At 36.9% G+C, this 18046-nt stretch overlaps 1 protein-coding gene across 1 annotated transcript in view; it reads left to right on the top strand.

Moving 5' to 3' along the window:
* Positions 1–18046, top strand: part of SNX14 (sorting nexin 14) — a 114645-nt gene that overhangs the window by 10894 nt on the left and 85705 nt on the right. The window contains exons 2-5 of the mRNA XM_044675382.1: positions 9484–9604; positions 11103–11179; positions 11261–11339; positions 13176–13219. Coding sequence (XP_044531317.1) covers positions 9484–9604; positions 11103–11179; positions 11261–11339; positions 13176–13219 — 321 coding nt within the window. The remainder of the gene's footprint in view (positions 1–9483; positions 9605–11102; positions 11180–11260; positions 11340–13175; positions 13220–18046) is intronic.

Genomic DNA, 18046 nt, shown 5'->3' with positions numbered 1-18046 from the left:
GACTAAATTTCCTCATTGTAGCCTTTTTTCCCTCCCAGTGAACCATTCCTTAAAGCAAAAATAATTTTTCTAAAAATAAAGAGAAAAAAAATTCAGCAAAACCAGTCAACACATCAAAAAGAAATCTATTGTTACATATAGTATTTTCTATCCCTGTCCAGCCCTGTTTCTGCAAATTGGCAGAGGAAGGCACTGTCTTATAATTCTTGAGGCCAGGCTTCATCTTTACAATTTCACAGCATTCAATTTTGACTGTTTTGTAATGGTTGTTCATTCTATTTACATTGTTGTAGTCATTGGGTATATTGTTTTCTTGACTCCGTTTACTTCACTTTATATCAGCCTATATAAAATAAATGATGAAGCAGTAGGGTACCCTGAGGGGAAGAAGGAAGATAGCATGTGACATACAAGTTGAACTACAATTTGACCACTATCTTTCCTTGAACCCAAGACCATGAGCCCAAGAGCTTTGTGAAGAGCAGTGAGCCAGATCTACCAGATCTATTTCCAAAGCCAGATCCCAAAGCCATCATGAGGAGTGAAATATTTGTGGAAAATAGGCATGTCTTCCTTATTACCACCACCACCAAATACTGTCAGAAAGATAGGCATCAGAGTCCTATGTGTGACAGTCATCCTTAATCTAGCCTTCACAGCCATCATCTGGGGAGGTGGCTCCTGTGGATAAAGGTGCCATTTGTCCCCATCAATTGCCATTCATAAGCCAACCTGCCTGAAACAGTAAGACAACCTGAGGGAGTGACTTTTATGTTTAACCACCAACACCTTAAATACCATCTCCCCATAGACCCTGAAGAGACAACTCAGACAACTATGAACCCAAGAGTCTTTGGTATGCAGTCATTATCCTGGGAAGCAGCCCTTGTGGACCTACAGCCTGGAAACAGCTCCTGCAGCTATTAAAGCCAACTTTGGTGAAGACCCAGAAAAGTTCTTGCCATAAGAGTCTTTGGCATTGTCAAATTATGAAACATCAGAAACACCTATCATCTTATCACTTTCTATTTTATCGTTTTCTCTTCCTTGATACTCTTGCCTTTAGGTTTTTGGGTGCCACATTTTCCTGGTTTTCTTGACTATTTTTTCCTAGTCTTCTTGTAGGAAGGATCCTTATCCAGAAGATGGCTTAATGTTTTGGGCCCCTAGCACTGCTTCACTTGATGATCTCATCAGTTCCTTGGATTTAATCATCTCTGTATTGATTATTCCTAAATCCGGCCATCTTACCCATACCTCTCTGCCTAAGCTAGTCTCCATCTCCAATCTCATGGCTCCAACAACTTTTCAGACATTTTGAACTGGATTTCCAGTGGCTACCTTAAACTCAACATGTCCAAAGCCTCCTTTACTACCTCTTATATCACTTTAGAGGGCTATACTGTCCTCCTAGGCCCTCAAGGTGGTGTCCTCGACTCCTTACTCTCTCACCCTTCATATCCAGACATAGTAGAGAGTCTGGAACATAGTAGTTGCTTAATGTTTGATTGTTAGATTGAAATACAATTGCTACCAAGGTCTGAACTAATTCAATACTCTGCTGGCGGGTCTGTCTTAAGCCTCTCCCCATTATAAAGAGTAGACCCAACCATGTCATTCCTCTGCTCAATAAACTTTAATGGCTCCCTTTCCCCTCTATGACAAAATATAAAATCTTCTATTTGATATGTAAAGCCCTTCATATCCTAGCTCCTTCCTACTTTTTTAGTCTTATACATTGTGCCTAGCCATGTCCATCTTTTGATCCATGGGCATTGAATGTCTTGCTTTTTCATGAACAAGATACATTATTTCTCAGTTCTGGGTGTTTCTCTGGCTAGCCCTCATTCATGGAATGTGCTCTCTCCTCATCTCTGCCCTAGATTCCTTTAATTCCTAATTAAAATTTCATCTTCTATAGCAGGGGTCGGCAACCTTTTTGGCCGTGAGAGCCATAAATGCCACATTTTTTAAAATGTAATTTCGTGAGAGCCATACAGTGCTCACAGTGCCGCTCCTGTAACAGCGCCTGAAAAAAAATTGACTTTATGGCTCCTGCAGAAAGAGCCATATCTGGCCCTCAAAAGAGCTTCTATAGGAAGCCATTCCCAACTCTTTTTAATTCTAATTAATTATTGCCTTTTTCTGTTAATAATCTCTTATCCTTTATATACCTTGTTTCTACATATTTGTTTGCTTGGTGTCTCTCCTCCATTAGTTTTTGAACTCCTTGAGATCAGAGACTGTCTTTTGCCTCTTTTTATATTTCCAGGGCTTAGCACAGTAGACTGTAGGTACTTAATAAATATTTGTTGCTTGACTGGCTGACTAAAGAAGAGACATTATTATCTGCTTTGCCACTACACCCTAAAGCCCATGTTTTCTGTCTAAAACTTTTTCACAAGTATTGTCTCCCCCATTGTAAGGGAGGAAAAAGAGGTTTTATGGGTTCAATATATTAAAAAATGGTCTCCAGAGAATTGAACTATTATCAATCCTCAATTAAGAATAATCTCAAGTCAAAATTGACTTTTATGGAAGTTTATTTACAATTAAGAAGAGAGGGAGGAAATAAGGAAATAAAAATCTAACCTAGTAGGTAATTTCTTACCATCCTCTAATTCAGTGATTCCCAAAGTGGGCACCACTGCCCCCTGGTGGGTGCTGCAGCGATCCAGGGAGCAGTGATAGCCACAGGTGCATTTGGGGGCAGTGAATAACTGTAAAGGGGCGGTGATAGTATGTGATAGGGGGCACTAAGTAATAATTTTTCTGGAAAGGGGGCAGTAGGCCAAAAAAGTTTGGGAACCACTGCTCTAATAAATCCAGGTAGATCTTAACCCTCAGCCAAGAGTCAGGGGGCCAGAGGCTCGGAGGTGAATGAAGCAAACTTTATTCATATAGTCTACTAAAAGAAATTTCTTAAGAGAAGTTCAGGAAGATTCAGTCAGTCTTTAAACTCACCACGTGGAATTCAGAGAATATATTTAAAGCAGTCTCACCAGGGTCTCAGCATTCCAACACTCCTCCATGAACCAGAAGAGGTCCATCACCAGATACCCTCTTCCACCGTAGACCTCTCACTCACTCAACTCCCTCTTTTTAAAGGTGTCACTTATGTGTGACTTCCTGTGCCTCCCTCCTAATTTGCATATCCAATCACAATAGATGATTCTCATAGTACTGCCTAGAGGGCAGTCAGTTGATTCTGATTTGTCACCCACTATAGCACAGGTGGGTTACTGACCTCCCAGAATTAGAGGTGTTCTCACCTTTGGTGATTAAATCTAAAGATGGGCAGTGTAGACTTAATCTAATTATCACACCCAGAATGTGAGCTCCTTGAGGGACTGTCTTCTATTTGTGTCCTTATTACTTAGCACAATGCTTTGTGTTAGTAAGTGCTTAATAAACAGTAAGTGCTTAATACATGATTCATTCAAATTTTTCTCCTGCTTCTTATAACTTAGTACTTTTCCTTTTCATTCATGTACCACAATTTGTTTAGCCATGCTCCACTTAATGGCCATTCTAGTTTTTGCTGCCACAAAAAGTATTGCTATAAATATTTTGGTGAATATTTAACTTTCTTTTTTCAAATTCAGTTTTATTTTCAGTTCCCATTTCTCTCCCTTATCCTTCCCCTTCTACCCTTCCTGTTGCCTGGGAAGGCAAGAAAAACAAAATCCATCACAAATATGGATAGTCAGTCATACAAAACAAATTTCTGCATTAGCCATGTTCAGAAAAAAAAAAGGATAAAAAAATGCTTTTATCTAACTCCTGAGTTCATCACTCCTCTCTTGGGAAGTGGATAGCATGTTTCATTATGAGTTTTTTTGATTTTTAGTTGGATATATTTATTTTTTTAAACCCTTACCTTCCATCTTAGAATCAATACTGGGTATTGGCAGAGGAGTGGTAAGGGCTAGGCAATGGGGGTTAAGTGACTTGTTCAGGGTCACACAGTTAGGAAGTGTCTGAGGCCAGATTTGAACCTAGGACCTCCTGTCTCTGGGTCTGACTCTCAATGCACTGAGCCACCCAGCTGCCCCTGGATATTGTTTTAATTAAAATTCCTGAGTCTTTCAGAGATGATTATCCTTACAAGTATTATTGTTATTTTAAAATTGTTCTCCTGGTCCTCTTCACTTGACTTTGTAAAAGTTTGTAAAAACCTTTCAGGTTTTCTGAAACCATCACCTTCATATACCACAATCTGTTCAGGCATTCTTCAATTGATGGGCATCCCTTCAGTTTCCAGTTCTTTGTTACTATAAAAAACTGCTATAAATATTTTTGTACATTTTTTTCCTTTTTCCTTAATCTCTTTGAGGTATAACCCAGTACTGGTATCACTAGGTCAAAGGATATGCATAGTTTAATAACTTTGTTCAGTTTCAAATTGCTTTCCAGAATGACTGGACCACTTCACTGTTCCACCAAAAGTGAATTAAAGAGAGAACCTATCTAAAATCTCAGGGCTGCTTTGGTTCGCATTTCTCTTATTAGTGGTTTGGAGAATTCTTTTATTTGTTAATAGTTTGCAATTCTTTTGAATTTTGAATTTTGAAGACCATGTCTTTTGAACACTTATCTATTAAAGAAAGCCTTTTTGTTTTATATATATTTATATTTAAACTCTTACCTTCCACCTTAGAGCCAATACTGTGTATTGGCTCCTAGGCAGAAGAGTGGTAAGGATAGGCAATAGGGGTCAAGTGACTTGCCCAGGGTCACACAGCTGGGAAGTGTCAGAGGCCAGGTTTGAACCTAGGACCTTCTGTCTCTAGGCCTGGCTCTCAATCCACTGAGCTACCCAGATGCCCCCTGGTTTTATATTTCTGTTCATTGTTTATCTGTCTTAGATATTAAACCATCACTAGGGATATTTGATATAAAGAAGAAAAAATAGTCTTCGACCTGAAGGAGCTGAATTAGGGGACAGCCCAGTCACAGTAGCCTGGCAGAAACATAACAGTGGAAATACTTTTTCTCTTTGAGTCCTTTTTCCCAACTCAGGCCACCCAGACCTCACTGGTGCACTCTTGTGGAGCAGCTGATAGCAGAGACCCTTCTCCTTCCCTTAGACTTTTCCTCTATCAACACTCTTCTCTTCTCACCCCTCTTGGCAGTGTCTTCTTCCTCTTCCTTCCTGGCACAATATTGACTCCCTTCATTTTCTCATCTTTGGCAGGGAATATACACATTTCTGATCCTTTGGAGTGTGTTGACCCCCTCTTAATTCCCTCCTATGTTGTATGGACATGGATGCTCACATCAATTAGATGGAGTTGGAGATGGAGGTTACTAACTACAATGCTTCCACTAAGATGTTAAAACCATCAATCCTGCCATTTGCCCTCTTGCTATGACCTCCTGACCCCCTGAGCACTGCCATGTTAATTATTGGTACACTTTCTAAGGACCCTCTAAGCCTTATTTAAGATTATTTATCTTGCTGCAGGGATTTTTAGGACTTCCATGCATTTGGGGGTATGATGGATAAATTTTAGGTCCTGTGGTCACAAAGACCCAAGTTAAAATGCAATCCCAGACAGTTATTAGCTGTGAGACTTTAGGCAAGACAATAACATAATATCTGTCTCGGTTTCCTCAACTTGTAAAGTGATCAGAATAGTACTTAGATTAAAGAGTTGCAAGGATCAGATGAGATAATATTTATTAAAGCATTTAGCATGATGTAGGTGCTTTAAAAATTGCTTTTTCCCTTCTCTTCTCATTCATTCTCCCTTCAACTGAACTCTTTTATATGTGTTGCCTACCCTAATTAGTATGAGATCCCTGAGAGCAGAGACTATCTAGCTTTTTCTATTTGTATCCTTAGCACTTAGCAGAGTACATGGCACATAATATGTGCTTAATAGTTATTCATTCAAATGGTTATAGAAGGAAGTATGTAATCTTAGTGGACAAAACACTAGACACTGGATTCATCAGGAAAGCCAAACCTCACCTCACTGCTATCAACCCCCTACCCTCTAACTGAAGGCAGCCTCTGAGCTAAATCTTGAAGGAAGCAGACATTTTGAGAGGTAGAATTTAGGAGGAGGTTCCTAGGGGTGTAGAAAAGTCAGAATGAACAGAACAGGTAGGAGACTGGCATGATACTGTGACCACAGGGAGTACTGTGCTATTAATATTTGTTGTAGTGTGTATTTAAGAGAGAAATGAAGAGAGAGAACTGGAAAAGTAGGTTGCAGATGACCTACTCCTGGAGAGTCTTGAAGCTTGTTTTGAATTTTTTCTTATGGATAAAAGAGTCAAAATTTTGTTGGGGGCAACTAGGTGGCTCAGTGTATAGAGGTTCTAGGTTCAAATCTGGCCTCAGATACTTTCTAGCTGGATGACCCTGGGCAAGTCACTTAACCCCCATTGCCTAACCCTTACAGCTCATCTACCTTGGAAACAATACACAGTATTGATTATAAGTTAGAAGTTAAGGGTTTAAAAACTTTTTTTTTTTTTTTTTGGTTTGGTTGGACAAGAACAAGAATACGGTATTTGATGATGGATAGATCCTGTGGAGGCTTATAGAGTGTAGGGGAAATGAGTTTCCTACCTTTTAGAAGTTTATATAGTTTAAAAAGAAGAAAATTAATAGAGAAAATCATATATTATAACATTCTCATGTTAAAGAGATAATAGATCTTAATATAAAACTGATAGCCAAAATTGCACTAATGGCTTAGTTGTTGCTAGAAAATTTAATTTGAGTAAGCTTAGACTGCCCCTGGAGATATGATAATTAATTTACTAGCAATAATACATTTCCTATAAAAATAAAGACCTATAAAGATAAAGGTATTTTAACTGTGGTCTTGCATTTGCTGCTTTAAATAAATTAAGGGTAATAAGAAAATGGAATGGTTCGTATATTATTTTGGTTGGAGAAATAAGTCAAGTAAACAAACTAATATTTATAGCTTGACAAATTATTAAAAAGTAACAACTTGGTTTAAACCCTTCACTAAAGAGAATAATAGGATAATAGAGTAGGAGCAGGAATTATTATTAAACCTTTACCTTGTCTATCAATTCTAAGGCAGGGGTTAAGTAACTTACCTAGGGTCACACAACTTGAAAATGTCCGAGTTCAGATTTGAACCCAGGTCTTCCTGACTCCAGACCTGGCAGTCTAGTTACTCTGCTACCTATCTACCCCTTAGAGTAGGGATTCTTAACCTGGGATCTGAGAAATTGTTATCTATGTTTCAGAATAATTGTTTTCCTTTGTAATCCTATGTATTTTATGCATTTTAAAACATTACTCTAAGAAGTGGCCCATAGGTTTTATCACACTGCTGAAGGGGCCCAAGACATAAAAATAAAAGTTAAGAACCACTGATCTAGAACTTCAAATTGTCTTTCTGCTTCACTGAGAAGTAAGAGAGAATACTCATTCCCTCTCCTTTTTTTTTCTACTTCCCCCCCTCCTCATGGGGTCCCCTCACTGTTGGACTCTTTTCTTTTTAAAGATAAATTTCAATTTTGATCTTTTGTTTTTATAGCACTTTCCCCAAATGTATTAGTCCCCTTTCACTCTCTCAGAAAACAATCCCTTATGACAAAGAACAAGAAAGAGGGGGAAAAACCAACACATTGAAAAAGTGTGAAATTATCTGGTTTTTCACTATCCATTGTCATCTTCCTTCTTGATTACTGTATTACACCACATTCAGTTTCATTTATCTTGTAATCTTTGTGTGGGGCAGCTGGGTGTCAAAGTGAACAGGATACAGAACTTGTAATCAGGAAAACTCATCTTCCTTAGGTCAAATTTGGCTCGGACACATACTACCTATGTGATCTGGGGCAGATCACTTAATCCTTTCCTCACTTGCAGAATGAGTGGGAGAAGGAAATGACAAATTGCTCCAAGTATCTTTGCCAAGACTAAAAAAGAACCAAACAACAAGACAAGAAGTTATTATGTATTGCTTTTCCAGCTGTGTATCACTTGATCAAAAATCTTCCCATGCTTCTCTGAATTCTTCATATGTTATTTCTTTCCCCCACCTAAAACCCTTATTTTCTGCTTTGGTATTGTTTCCAAGGCAGAAGAGTGGTAAGGGCTAGGCAATGGGGATTAGGTGACTTGTCCAGAGTCACACAGCTAGGAAGTGTCTGAGGTCAAATTTGAACCCAGGACCTCCCATCTCTGAGCCTAACTTTCAATCCACTGAGCCACCCAGCTGCCCCCCTTCATACGTTATTTCTAACCATTCAATAATATGCCATTGCATTCATAAACTGAAGCATGTTTATCCCTCCCTTGGGTGCTAAGTATCTACTTCTTTCTAGTTCTTTGTTACTACAAAAAGTACTGCTTTAAATATTTTGTTGTATATAAAGCCTTTTTATCAGATGACTTTCTGATACATCACAGTGGAATCTTTAGTCTATAGAGTATGAAAATTAGTTACTTTCTTTATATACTACCTTCCAGAATGATCGAATTAGTTTGAAGCTCCACTCAGAGTATGTAATTGCCTGTTTTTTAGTAACCCGCTCCAACATTGGCTGTTTCTCTTTTTATCATTATTAATTTGCTCTGTGTGTAAATTAAATTTGCAGAGTTGTTTTGATTTGTTTTTGTCTGATTATTAGGGAGTTGGAGCATTCTTTGTTGTGGTTGGTATTAGTTTGTCATTCTTTTGAGAACTATTTGTTTATACTGTACTACTCAGAGATGCTAAGATTTACATTTTAACCTAAAAAGTGAGGAAGAAACTGAATAGAAAATTCCAAAGAAAATTTCCTGATCTTAAGTTTCTTCACTTGTGTATCCGGGAATTAAAAGGAAACTTTTTTTTTTGCTAGATACATAAGTGCTAGAACTGGTATAGTAGTTGATTGCCTTATCCCTAGCTATTACAAAGAGGTACTTATAACTGATACTTTAATTTTTTTGAAGATGAATAGATGTGAATTCAATTTAATGACCATAACTTAATGTGGTATAGTACAAAAAAGAGTTGGGTTTAGTGTCAGAGATATTGGATTTAAATCCTAGCTCAGTCACCTTCCTTTATTTGTGTGACTGCAGGAAAGTCACCAAGCATCTGTTGCTCTGAGTTCACTTTGAATTAGACTAGGTGATCTCTAAGGTACCCTCCATCTCTAATGCTGTCATCTTCCCATATATCAGGCACTGTGAATATTTGTTATGGGAAATGAGGTTAAAGAAATATGAATTAATTCTAGGCATATTTCCTCAAAAGACTTCATAGAGTTGTTATAAATAAAGCTTACTTTATTATTCCTTATAGAATTGTGAATAGTTGTTTTATGAAAAACATGATATTGAATTTTTTTCCTTTTGAAGAGGAGAGAGATCTATAACATTCTAAAATATTTATATTGCATTTTGTGAATTTGTTCCAGAAGCTAATGTTATTTAAGAAAAATGGAATTAGTTTGTATATCTTGTTTATACCTATTCTTTTTTTTTTTTGCAAGGTATCTTCATATCTTAATGATCTTCTGGTCATTTGTGGCTGGAGTCGTCACTTTCTACTGCTCATTAGGACCTGACACTCTTTTGCCAAATATTTTTTTCACAATAAAATACAAGCCCAAGGTAAAATTTATTTGTTAAAAATTTTACTGCATTTAAAACATTTTTAATATTGTGAGGTATAATTAATCCTCCAAGATTTGAATGCCCATCCTGTTTTTATGCCACCAATACTATCTCTAGTTGCTTGGTTTCCAATCTGAGGGTCCCACAATATTTCAAATATTTGAAAAAAAGTGCTCATCACAGTGCCTGGCACATGGCAAACCTTGTATAAATGCTTCTTTCCTCCTCCTTTCCTGGTGAGGAAATTCCTTTTATGAAGGCCAATCTACAAGTACTGTGCCACTTAAGATCTTATAAAATTCCATGAGGTTCTGTTAAGTAATTCAACTAGTGACCACATAGCTGATGTGTGTCTGAGGCAGAACTTTAGACATTTAGGAATTCCTTGTACTACATGTATTTACTATTATTTTTTAAATATATATATAGATACTTTTTTTTTTTTATCCTGGGACTCCATTCTAGGAGCATAGGGCCATAACCAGTAGGCAATGGGTTGCTCAGGGTCACCCAGCTGGGAAGTGTCTGAGCCCGGATTTGAACCTAGGACCTTTCGTCTCTAGGCCTGGCTCTCAATCCACTGAGCTAGCCCAGCTGCCCCTACTTTAGGTTGCAGTTTCTTTAGCAGATGTAGTTTTTACAGGGTGGGGTTGCTAGCCCCATGCCCAACCCTCCTCCTTTTTCATCCGGGCTAGGGACCATCCTTAGCCCAGGAGTGGTAAGGGTGGGCGATAGGGGTCAAGTGACTTGCCCAAGGTCACACAGCTGGAAGTGTCCGAGTCCGGACTTGAACCTAGGACCTCCAGTCTCTAGGCCTGGCTCTCAATCCACTGAGCCACCCAGCTGCCCCTTAATATAATATATAGATACTATTATGATAAAATTCAAATTTATTTATATTTTAATTGAGAATGCTTTTAGTTTTTAGTGATCCCGTTGGCTGACAGCAAAACTGTCTGCCTTCATCTCAGCAAATTCCTTATCATTGTTCTCTTCCATCCTAATGATCTTAAAACTTTAAGAGACATGACAAGTAGCTCCTTTTGAGAGAACCCTGTTAGAAGGTTCCATATATAGATTGAACCCTTTCTTGCAGGTGGGCTAAAAAAGAGAAACTTCACTTTTCAGCCCTAGAAATGTAGTTTATATATTGAATTATTTGTATTATTTAAAATATTTATTTTTATAATTGGATATGTAATGACACATAAGATTGGAATAAAAAGACTTTTGGCATTTTGGACTTGCAAAAATTTTTAAGTTTCAAGCTTTTTTAGGGAAACTTTGGAGGAATCATTTAAACATTTAGAACAGGGTAAAACTTCCAAGTTATGCTTTTGTTATATTTGTTATATAAAATGTTATTATATTTTATAATAATAGAAAATTTATTAGAATTCTGCATTCTTCTAAAGCTGATTTTCATATAAATGATTGTTGAAGTATTATTTGGAAAGAAATGTGATTGATTCCTCAATAATTTTTTTTCTTTAAGCACTTAGAACTCCAAGAATTGTTTCCCCAAGGTCATAGCTGTGCTGTGTGTGGTAAAGTGAAATGTGAAAGGCACAGGTAAGTAATGTGTTCATTATTCATTTTCTCTTTCTGTTAGATTATGGATTTTAAGCAGTTCAATTGCTTTGTATTTTTCAGACCTACTTTACTGCTTGAAAACTACCAGCCGTGGCTAGACCTGAAAGTATCATCTAAAGTTGATGCCTCTCTCTCAGAGGTAATAGATAGTTAAGTATTTAGCATCTCCAAACATGCACATTTAAGCACAGAAGCTGTGGTAAAGTACTCAAAGAAATTTACTTCAACAGATGGTTCAATTGAAATCTTAGTTAAGAGTATCTTCTAACGTATAGTATGAATTAAATAAATTATAGTACAGTTAGCTTATTTTTACAAACTGATAGTACAAACTAAAACATAGAGTTTTTAACCTGTCTAACTTGAGTGACATATTAGGAATGCTTGTATATCTAGCATTTTAATTTTGTTCATAAATCTTTTCAAAAGAAATACTGTTATGCCTTGTTCAAAGTATTAATAATTAGTGTCATTACCTTTCTGTGATTAGAGAGACAGGAAAGATTCCCATTTTGCACTCTACCCAGTAACTTCCAAATAAGGACCTTGGCTATAGGGAGTAGATGTTAAAAGTATTACCTATCCTCCTTAGAAGTGACTCTAGCTTTGGTGTTTACTCACTGGAGTACAAATAGACATTGATGACTTCACCTGTTCTTGTATAATACATTTTTACTATGCTAATTGGGGAAGAAGCAAGTCCTCTGAACCCTGCCTCATTATTTCTCCTTTATTCAATTTGTTTTCTGTTCTTTAAATGGAGGGAAGTGGAGCAATATGCCATTTAATCTCTTGGTATTTTTCTTTTTCTGAATTTCCAAAATACCTCCTAGTTTTGTTTGTTTTTTTTTAACCCTTGTACTTCGGTCTCATAGGTGGAAGATTGGTAAGGGTGGGCAATGGGGGTCAAGTGACTTGCCCAGGGTCACACAGCTGGGAAGTGGCTGAGGCCGGGTTTGAACCTAGGACCTCCTGTCTCTAGGCCTGACTCTCACTCCACTGAGCTACCCAGCTGCCCCTACCTCCTAGTTTTAAATCTTTATATTTTTCCATTCCTCTTTACCCAAAAGAAGCTAGTGACATACATGATTTTTAAAATATTTCCTAGCATTTATTTTATAGAGGAATACCTCTGTACATTGTACTTTTAAGAATCTTAATTTAGAAATGTACCATTTTCCATACTAATATATCTTAGGTTGACACATTAAAAATGATTTACATTCATATATACTGTCAGATTTGGAGATTTTGCTACCATGGTAGTGGCATATAGACTAGTGGTGACTTAAAGATTATTTTTAACATATAAATTTACTATGGCTGCCATTCTCCACACTTCCTTTTTTGCATCTTGACCACTGATTCCATCTGTCTACAGGAATTAATGCATGCATATACATCCCCCATTCATTCTACTTTTGGAATAGCAAAGGGGCAAGTTTGACATTCTAAATTTTACTCTTGTGTAGTGGAAAGTGTGCTGCACATGTTTTTAAGAACACTAGAGTTCAAATATCATCTCTAGGATTTAACTTTTTGTGAATATAACAAATCACTTAATCCCTGATCTTTAGTTTCCTTATTTATAAAATGGATGTAATGGTATTCTGTTAGTTGTATTGCCTGGCTTAGAGAGTTGTTTTGGGGCTCAAATGAAATTATGAATGTTAGTCCCTTTTCAAACTATAAATGTCACTTGCTTTCCCTTTATTCCTCCCTCAAGCTTTGAAGTTCAATTGGGAGCACTTTCTTTGACAGTTTTCTGATTATTCCTGGGGCTACTTAGATTGTTGCCACCAAGAATACTTCTTAATTATGGGAATTTTGCAAAGATGTGTGCATTTCAGAGATCTTAGTTTTTGACAATGGAAATTTGTTAATGTTAAAAGGTGTTTCATATTATTAAATGAAATGATGTTTTTCCCAAAATGAATCAATGTGCTGCTTCTCTAAAAAAATGTTTTCTCTTCAGGTGCTTGAATTAGTGTTGGAAAACTTTGTTTATCCTTGGTACAGGTATGTGTTAGTTTTTTTTTAACCCTTAACTTTTTTTTTTGTGTGTGTATTGAAAGTAGTGGAAGAGTCGTAAGGGTAGGCAATGGGGGTCAAGTGACCTGCCCAGGGTCACACAGCTGGGAAGTGTCTGAGGCCGGACTTGAACCTAGGACCTCTGGTCTCTAGGCCTGGCTCTCAATCCACTGAGCTACCCAGCTGCCCTAGTTTTTTTTTTTTTTTTAAAGAAAACTTAATATTATAGAATGTCTACCAAGCAGAATCAAGGGCTCTCTCTGTATATGCATTCAATACTTTATAGTGCTGTTTTCCTCCTCATATTATTTCTTATTTGTATATCTATATGTAAAGGATCTATTTTCCCCTCAACCCCTCCTAGAATGTAATTTCCTTAAGGGTTGGCACTTTTTTCTTTTTTAAAAAATTTAATCTTTATCCTTGAGGATGAAAATATAATGGGAAAAATATGGAACTTTTTTGTTGAGAACTAATCTATTACAAAAGTTTTTTTAGGGGGCAGCTGGGTAGCTCAGTAGATTGAGAGCCAGGCCTAGAGATGGGAGGTCCTAGGTTCAAATCTGGCCTGAGACACTTCCCAGCTGTGTGACCCTGGGCAAGTCACTTGACCCCCATTGTCTACCCTTACCACTCTTCTGCCTTGTAGCCAATACACAGTATTGACTCCAAGACGGAAGGTAAGGGTTTAAAGAAAAAAAAAGTTTTTTTATAAATTCTAAATATAACTTTTATTTTTTATTAGTAGATAAGCAAATTTTATTTTTAAATTACATGATTTTGAGAAATTTTAATTCACATTTTTAAAATTGAATATAGTAATGAATTTTAGAAAAGAATTAACGGAAAATAGAAATCTTTTCCCTCTAAAATTTTGAGTGTTAATAGCATTTATTATATCTGTGACACCGAATTAGGTGTTTAGGGGTTTCCAAAGCACAGAGAAGGCAGTGGGCCAGCTTTTGAGAATACCTTTGGGAAATTTACTATCAGTAGTACCACCTTTTTCCTCAAGGACTTCACTGTTGTCTTTTTGTTCCACTTTCCAGATATCTTTAGATTTCAGGGAAGTGCAGAGTAGTTTATTTTCTCTCCAAAAGTAGGAGAATCCTTCTAAGATTTACATTTTTTAATAACCTGGACATTTTTTGATATCTGATTTTCTTAAAATGGAAAGCAGTTGTTTTGGTAATAGCCAAGAATTTCTTCTTCTCTCTTATCCCCATTCCTTATCATTCAGAAATGATCTTCCCCTTGCCAAGACCAACTCCTCTAAATGCCCCTTTGATCCATTTCCTCCGGTCTTCTCCAACAAATTGCTGTTATCCTTCTAATTCTTTTTCTAACCTTCAGTCTCTTCCTATCTACTGATTCCTTCTCTGCTACTTACAAAAATTTTCACCCCAACCCTATCTTTAAAAAAACCCTTAATTTGATCTTGTCCTTCATGATAATTATTATCTTTTATTTCTACTCCCCTTTTCAGCTAAAGCTATCTACTTTTATTGCCTCTATTTCAATTCCTTTCACTCTATTATAAACCCTCTGTAATCTGGTTTCTGACCCAATCATTAAGTGAAAGTGCTCTTTCCAAAGATATCAGTGACCAATAAAAATAAAATAAAAAAAAACCCCAAAGTTGTTATTGACTTTTTAATTGCCAAATCTAAAAGCCTTTGCTCAATCCCTATTCTTCTTGATCTCTTTGTGGCCTTTCACATTGTCAATCATCATTGCCTCTTATATTCTGTGCCCTTGGTTTTTGTGTCCCTCCAACATATCTGACCAGTCTTGTGATATAATTTCCTACTATCTCCTCCTTCATTCTGATTTCTGATTAAAGATGGCTCTTCTCCTTAAAGGCCAGTTAGCCCCCTCAATTCACCCTTAATCTTATCCCTTCCTGTCTGTAAGATTTAAATTAATATCAATAACTCCAAGTATTATATTTTATAAGATTTATTAGTAATCACTTGAAGTAGAAGATATAAAAAAATAGAAGTACAAAGCTTAAATATGACCACGTGAGTAAACTTTCCTGCCAAGTTCTCCCCCCAGCCTCCACAGAAGTATTCCAGGAAGAAGAGAGAGAGGGGTGGGGTTACATCAAAATATATCCTCCCTACGTACAAACGCATGCACATAGTGTTTGCATTCCGCGTGAGCACACGAATGGGGTGCTGAGTAAGAGAGTCATGGGGAGTAGATTCTATTTATACAGTCCCACCTGTGATTTCACTGGGAAATGAGCATGTAGAAATCTTCTAGATTTACATGCCTACTTTCCCCACAATCAATCATTACACATAACCAACTTATATCTCTAAAGATCTTGCTAACTAGAGGTACATATTATAATATTGTACTTTCTAAGGGGAAATTACAATAATTTGGGCATAAGAGGGAAATAAAATGAGAGAACAAAACCAATGATTGCTAGGTGCATTGAATTAGGGAGCAATCCCCTTTGGCATAAGAGTGTACATTCAAAATAAATGCGTTCAGCCCCGCACAGTTCAATTCACTACATCCCAAAGTTCATTCTGGATGCTTTGGTGCTGTGTGTGGTTTTTGAAGGCTTCTTTATGGCGCCTTCTCCAAACAGTTCACTTTCTTGATTCGAGGAGGTAGCAAGTTTCTTATCCTAAAATTATTCTCATTCAATAAAAATTTTTATAAATCCAGGGTTTTATGACAGTAATACAATCCCCCCTGAGGAGGATGTTGACCAACACACGGATCACCCTGGGATATATGGAAGAGTTATCAGGTATATGAATCAGTTGTCAAAAGAAAATTAAAAATATTAAAAAAAATCCAAAATAAAATAGAAAAAAGTAACTTCTGGGTGAAACATAAAATACCAGTCTCATGTGTAAAAATTCGAAATAAGGAAGAATAAACCCATAATAACTTTGAATAAGGGCCTGATTAAAGTGATTTACATCCCACAACCCTATAGTAGCAATCATGCACTTAGCAGACGGGACCACAGAAAATTGCCATACCATGAAAAAGAGAGGAAAAGAACTAGATTTTGAAGCTGAAAGAAATATGATTCTCTGGTCTGATTTTACCTTTGTTCTCAGGGATAGGGGAGCCAAAATGGCAGCCAAACTGAGGTACTTGGTAGAAATCTGGATCTGGCATGAGGGTGTCAAATAGCTGCTTCCTCAAACCCCAAAATAAGTTCCAGTCCCCTGTCTTGGTGCAGAATCTTATCAATCCCACAGGGATTGGTTGGTCTCCTTGACCTTGTGCTCTTAGGCACTGTGCAGGTTAACTTTGTGCTCCTTGGCACTGTGCAGTGCCTCTTTTGTGACCTCTTCTCTTGGAATCAGACACAATTATTAATCAAAGTACCATAATATTTAACAATCAGGTTTCCATAGTCTAAAGTAGTGATTCCCAAAGTGGGCGCCACTGCCCCATGGTGGGTGCTGCAGCAATCCAGGGGGGAAGTGATGGCCACAGGTGCATTTATCTTTCCTATTAATTGTTATTAAAATTTAAAAAATTAATTTCCAGGGGGATAAGTAATATTTTTTCTGGAAAGGGGGTGGTAGGCCAAAAAAGTTTGGGAACTACTGTTCTAAAGCTTTTGGGTATACATTGACATTAGGGCTAATGGACATTTTTTAACTTATCCTAGTGCAAAATCAAAAAACCATTAATACTGGTAACATGAGCTTCAAGTACAAAAAATGAGAGATAAAAGAAAACTCAAATACTCCATTGCACATAAAAGGAAAAATAATAATAAAATAAAAAAAATCAGAATATATAGTTCACATTCCATTAAAAGGTGTCAACCAGGTAGAGGCACAATACAAAGGTTTCTCACCCAAAAATGAGATCCATTTCCTTTTTAACTTGACCATGATCCACAGTGTGAATGCACATGCTATTCACTAAGTGGCAGCTTTTTAAAACAATAGTATAGCAGCTCATGCACATTCAAAGAAGTACCAAAATCCCCCAAATTACAAGAGCCCAGTTAAATGATAATAGTAAACAAAGCCACTATCATTAGGATTCACATGAGCCCCTATAGTTATTTGCTGTGTGACATAAAAAACCGTTGAAGCTCATGGATACTTGTCACAAGTTCTCCAGAATCTAGCCATTCTTTCAACCTTGGCAAAGATATTTCTAACAAAGTCTGTTACTACCATCATTCCAAAATTTGGCAGGAGAGACCAGAAAAACAAAACAAAACTCTGTACTGCTGATGAAAACCTTTTTGGGTCTAAAATGTCACCAAGAATCTAGATCATTCTTGTGGAAGGGTAGAGTAAATTGAAGAGTTACCAAAAAAAAAATGTTCAGGGGTAACCAAGACCCTTTGGAAATCTCCCCTCCCGGATGAGATTATAACCCATCATGGGGTAACAAGCCCCTTGGGAAACATACGTCCTCTGGTATGAGATTGTAACAGCCATAAAAGGCATGTATTTATATGTCCCACCCATTGCAATATGGAGGTGAGGAATGCAATAGTGAAAATCACTTCTGATGTCTCATCCATTACATTTTTATAAATGTGGAGGTGGGGAATCTGATAGTGCTATTGCACTTCACTTCAACTGCTAAATGGATCCTTACCTCTTGTTACAAACAATTCAAAGGTAGGCAAATGATTAGAGGTAATGGTGCTACTAGATATCTGAAAATCACTTCTGAAGACCTGTTAAAATGAATTGAGATTTTTTAGTTCATTAAATTCTCCAGAGGTTGCATACAGGTTGTAACAAGTTTGATGGAAACCATCCATCATCACCATCAATGTGACAATTAATAAAGGCAAAAATAAAC

This window comes from Gracilinanus agilis, chromosome 4, assembly GCF_016433145.1.
Source record: "Gracilinanus agilis isolate LMUSP501 chromosome 4, AgileGrace, whole genome shotgun sequence".
NCBI classification, from domain to species: Eukaryota; Metazoa; Chordata; class Mammalia; order Didelphimorphia; family Didelphidae; genus Gracilinanus; species Gracilinanus agilis.
The sequence above is the reverse complement of the archived record's forward strand: the minus strand, read 5'-3'. Positions and strand labels throughout refer to the sequence as shown.